The 4,999-nt window shown below is 43.0% G+C and overlaps 1 protein-coding gene across 1 annotated transcript; it reads left to right on the forward strand.

Annotated features, from left to right (window-relative positions):
- The first annotated feature begins 261 nt into the window (after positions 1–261).
- Positions 262–3,889, forward strand: LOC308152439 (glutamine amidotransferase-like class 1 domain-containing protein 3, mitochondrial). The gene is made up of 5 exons (XM_080525422.1): positions 262–312; positions 1,707–1,819; positions 2,621–2,792; positions 3,034–3,235; positions 3,584–3,889. The coding sequence occupies exons 2-5, from the start codon at positions 1,712–1,714 to the stop codon at positions 3,774–3,776; spliced, it is 675 nt and encodes a 224-aa protein (XP_080381548.1). The 5' UTR covers positions 262–312; positions 1,707–1,711; the 3' UTR covers positions 3,777–3,889.
- Positions 3,890–4,999: the final 1,110 nt, after the last annotated feature.

Here is a 4,999-nt window from a genome sequence, read left to right on the forward strand (position 1 = left end):
CTTATCTTCATCAATGTTAACACTTAATGTTCCACAGACTGCCGTTGGTCAGAATGACTAGGCACTTTTTTTTATACTGAGCAAACAGGCAGTAGCGGTTCTCATTTCCTTCCCAGCAACGCTCCCAATGAGGTCAGACCTCTCAGAGCCCAGTAAACGTGTGGGACTAATAAGACACACCCCGTGGGAGGGGAAGGTGTAGTAGTACAGTATAAATGGAGTGTCAGTGAACAACACAGTCACACCTCATCTGAAGCACTGCCAAAGCCAGGTCCTTCAATTTCACACAGAGAGCATCTATACCTTTACAAGGTGAGAGAAGAGACTTTGTTCATTAACACATGTTTGTGTCTTATTCCTTAGGTTTTGTGCATTCATGTAGTCATGGAAGTTTGATCTCATGTGACCGACTTAGTTTCATGGATGGGGGGGTTCAGTTCTTATTATAATTGTGTTTCTTTCTGCACTTTCAGAATCAGAATCAGAATCAGAATCAGAAGACTTTATTGCCATGACATGTAAACATGTTAGGAATTTGGTTTGTGACAATGGAGCACGGTTTACAGCAGGACAGGTGCAAGACAGGACAAGACAGTGCAAACCAACATCAAAGTGCAAGAGCCATAATTAATATAAATATAAAGTGCAGAGAAAGCTCTCTGGGTGCGGGTGGAGGGAGGGTAGATAGATAGGGGTCAGGTCAGGGGGGGGGGGGGGGCAGCGGCATTTAGGACGGCATTGAGAGTTGAGTTGGTACTGAAATTCATGGTATAGATGAGAAATACAAAGAAAAATAGAAAAATAGAAATAAAAAGTAATGTGTGGAAACATAGAGACTCAACAGGTGTGCTTGTAACACACCCTTTTTAAAATATATATATATAAAGGAGATGAGCATACCTACCTACACTCTTGGCTCTACCTGTGTTAACCTACCTACTTAACCTGTCTACCTAGTGTTAATCAGAGGCTTCTAACTAGCCGGTTATTGGCTAGATCTAAATCTTTAATAAGTGCTTAGTCATTCTCATCCCCACACCCACCTGCCTGTGAGTTACCTTGGAAACCTGAGACAACAGAAGGGAAGACAAAGGCTGCTTTATCAGGTGTTTACACGCCAGGAGGGGGGAGACGTGATATACTGGTCTTCAGTGCTGTTCTACTACCACTCCATCTTATAATAATAATAACAACTTACATTTATATAGCGCCTTTCACAAACCCAAGGTCGCTTTACAAGGGAATGGGACAAACAGAACAGAGCCACAGAGACAAACACACAAAACAAGAAACAGTGAAACAGCCACTACAGGTTGAAGTTGAGTCCGTGAGTTGCATTCGTGTACGAAAGGCGCTATATAAATAAAGTTTCACTTCACTAAAGTTTCACTTCACTTGAATGCAATGGTGAATAGGTGGGTTTTAAGGGCAGCTTTGAATATGTCCAGGGTTGGAGAGTCACGGATATCCTTGGGTAGAGAGTTCCAGAGGGTTAAACCATTGTGAGTTAACTCAACGGTTGGTTGAAGACCTACTGTACATCAGTGTCTCTATACTGTTGCTCTTGGCATGACTCCAGACCATGTGTTGTGTGTGTGTGTGCGTGTGTGTGCGTGTGTGTGTGTGTGTGTGTGTGTGTGTGCGTGTCCGTGTGCATGTATGTGTGCGTGTGTGTATGTGTATGTGTGTGTGTGTGTGTGTTGCAGGAGCCATGGTGAAGCGTGTTGCAGTAGTTCTTTCGGGGTGTGGGGTGTATGATGGAACAGAGATCCACGAAGCCTCTGCTGTCTTGGTGCACCTCAGTCGGGCTGGAGCAAAGGTAAGAACAACATCCTTATTGGACAGGAGGAGAAGTGTAAAAGGTACTGTACCTTTTACATTTGTCCTATCCAATAAGGATTGGCATACACTCCCTGTTTGTTGATACATACACCAAGTCTGAACCTGCGGTTCCTCTCGTACTGAGCAGGATTACTATTGCAACAACACATCATCAGTAGGGTAAAACTAACCTGTCTCACGACGGTCTAAACCCAGCTCACATTCCCTATTAGTGGGTGAACAATCCAACACTGTGTGAATTCTGCTTCACAATAGCCTCACATCTCTTATCTCTCTGGAAAAATACATTGTATTACTAGATTCACTGACAGTAGAGATGTTGTTGTTGCATCACTGGTTTAAATAGAGATCATGCAGCAAAGAGTTGGCAAGATATGTCCTTACAGTATTTTCATCGCCGTACGTTTTTGGCAACCTCTTGTCGTGTCATGTTGTATCTACGCATTCACTTTGTTATTGGTATGGTAAATGGACTGCACTTATATAGCGACTTTATTCAAAGCGCTTTACAACAGTCTCTCATTCACCCATTCACACACACATTCACACTCCAATGGCGGCAAGCTATCATGCAAGGCGCCAGCCCGCTCACTGGGAGCAATTTGGGGTTCAGTGTCTTGCCCAAGGACACTTCGACATGTGGCCAGCCGGGGCTCAAACCGCCGATCTGCCAACCTTGCGATCAATAGACGGCGGCTCTACCTCCTGCGCCACAGTCGCCCTATTATCGACTCACTGACACTCCTGTCTCCTTCCCCTCCCCCCTCCTCCTCCTCAGGTCCAGATGTTTGCTCCCAACGTGGATCAGATGCACGTGGTGAACCACTGTGAGGGGAAGCCCACGGCGGAGAAACGCAACGTGCTCCAGGAGAGCGCTCGCATCGCCAGGGGCGACGTGTCTGACCTGGCCAAGCTGGATGTGGCGTCCTTTGACGTCCTCATCATCCCTGGTGAGATGGATGGATGGATGTGAAGTCAAGCACCCGCCATTCGATTTATCAAGTCATCCGTCCCTCCCTCATCCTTCTATGACTGTTACCCTTTCGCTACAGTTATCACTCGATCATTATTCCTCTTCAACCATCCCTCCATCAACTTCCTATCATGACATACCCTGTAGCTTCCCAGGGCCAGGTGGATGACCATGGGTACTCTGTGAGTCATGTGTCTCTTGTTGTTGTCCTTGTCCAGGAGGCTTTGGCGTGGCGAAGAACCTGAGTGACTGGGCGGTGAAGGGGAAGGAGTACACGGTCCAGCTGCAGGTAGAGAAGCTCATCAAGGCCTTCCACAAGGCTGGCAAGCCCATGGCCATGTGCTGCATCTCCCCAGTCCTTGCAGCCAAGGCCCTACCCGGCTGTGAGATCACCGTGGGCCAGGACAAAGAGTGTGAGAGGTGTGTATGAGAGCGAGAGTCGTGTGTGTGTGTGTGTGTGTAAGTAAGTAAGTAAGTAAGTAAGTAAGTAAGTAAGTAAGTAAGTAATGTTTATTTATATAGCACATTTTACAACGACAAAAACAGCCCCCCAACAGAAAACACTAGTAAAAGAGAAACAACAGATAAAACACACTAAAAAATACACTAAAAACAAGGTGCAATACTAAAGTGCAGAAGTAAAAGTACAAAAAGTGCAGTGTCGGGACAAAGGGTGTAGGAGGTGATGGGGGGGGGGCTTAATGTGTGATAGATTATAAAAAGTGTTTGAAGTGTTTTAACCCCTGCTACTCTTCTTTCCGCCACCAGGTGGCCGTACGCTCAGACTGCCTGCACTATGAGGGAGTTGGGCTGCAAGCATGTGAATAAGGACGTTGGAGAGGTGCACATCGACGCCAAGAACAAGCTGGTCACCACCAGTGCCTTCATGTGCAACGCTCCTGTTCATGAAGTATTTGATGGAGTGGGTGTCATGGTCACAGAGGTGCTAAAACTGGCCTAGGGAGAAATGTGAATAAAAATAAAATGCAGTATGTTGTTGTTTAGTATCTCAAGATGATCCATTATTTGATTGATTGTACTGCAATGTTACTTTGCAATTATTGTGTTTGGGAAACGTACATAATCTTAATCTTAATGTAATCTTAATTTAGCATCATTGTCTATGTGATACTGTATGTTTCCACAATTCAATTGTAATAAAAGTGTCATGTTCTCAATTACTATTGAAAACCTATTTTGAGTGTTCAAAATGTTGATTGGTTTAACTTGATAGAGCTGGAAAATATGGAAAGTTAAAACTCAAATGTTTAAAAGCAAAGTTGATAGTCAGTCAATTCTCAATTCATAGTCCATCAATATTTGGAATTCATTATAATAGGTCTTTACTCATTATTATTTAGATTATACATTGTGTGTCCCTTCATCACAGTGACTTTTTAGTTCACATCATCCTGTGTAGTTTTTCAAGCACAGTGTTCACTCTGTGTGGCTGGATATAACATCTCAAGCTGCCAGAGAGGTCTTTTGGGCTATAACTGCTTTACATTTGATTACTCTTTCTTGAGTTTTCCTAAAAATAAAACAAGAGAGTTATTGAAAACTATTGAAAAGCTTTTCCAAAGTTACAAAGATATGTTGTTGAAAGATGTACATCTCTCTCAGGTCTTAAAGTAGCACATGGCTTGACAACACAAATTAATTAGATTTTAGTGTTGTACTTAGCCCCACTAATTAGCTATACAAGCAAACAATTTGAGATAATAATAACATGTTTCTATGTCTTGATTATGCACTCATAAGGGGAAAACCACTGATGTAAAAAGGGTAGGCGCATTAATATAGTTTTTTGTTTGGTACTTTTGAGTTTTCTGTTAAGATGTGTAAATGAAATGATGTTTTGATTATGCACTCATGGGGAAAACAAAAAAAACAAAAAAAACATACATGTAACAAGGGTAGGCGCAATAAGCCATGGCTTCAGCCTACACCTTTTTGGTCCTGGTGTTATGCATTGTGACAGTGTACATTTTTTATATCTGTATTATGAATTGTATAAGGGACCAAAATAAACATTCTCTGTTAAAGGAGCATAGTCTACTACTAGCTACTGAGATGCTAACCCGACGGATTGTCCGGTTGACGCGCCGTGCATTCTAGTTTGATGTGTTTGCTGTTGGTTATACAAGATCCGTAGTCATTGGTTTGCTGCATAATAAACATTTA

The sequence above is a fragment of the Nansenia antarctica genome (genome assembly GCF_963989245.1).
Source record: "Nansenia antarctica genome assembly, chromosome: 3".
In the NCBI taxonomy this organism is placed as follows: Eukaryota; Metazoa; Chordata; class Actinopteri; order Argentiniformes; family Microstomatidae; genus Nansenia; species Nansenia antarctica.

What these genes read in the sequence shown, in the direction of transcription:
- LOC308152439 (XM_080525422.1), top strand. Translation starts at nt 1,712, where the DNA reads ATGGTGAAGCGTGTTGCAGTAGTTCTTTCGGGGTGTGGGGTGTATGAT. An exon ending in TCAGTCGGGCTGGAGCAAAG is followed by an intron (nt 1,820 to 2,620) that starts GTAAGAACAACA and finishes CCTCCTCCTCAG; the next exon opens with GTCCAGATGTTTGCTCCCAA. An exon ending in TGACGTCCTCATCATCCCTG is followed by an intron (nt 2,793 to 3,033) that starts GTGAGATGGATG and finishes GTCCTTGTCCAG; the next exon opens with GAGGCTTTGGCGTGGCGAAG.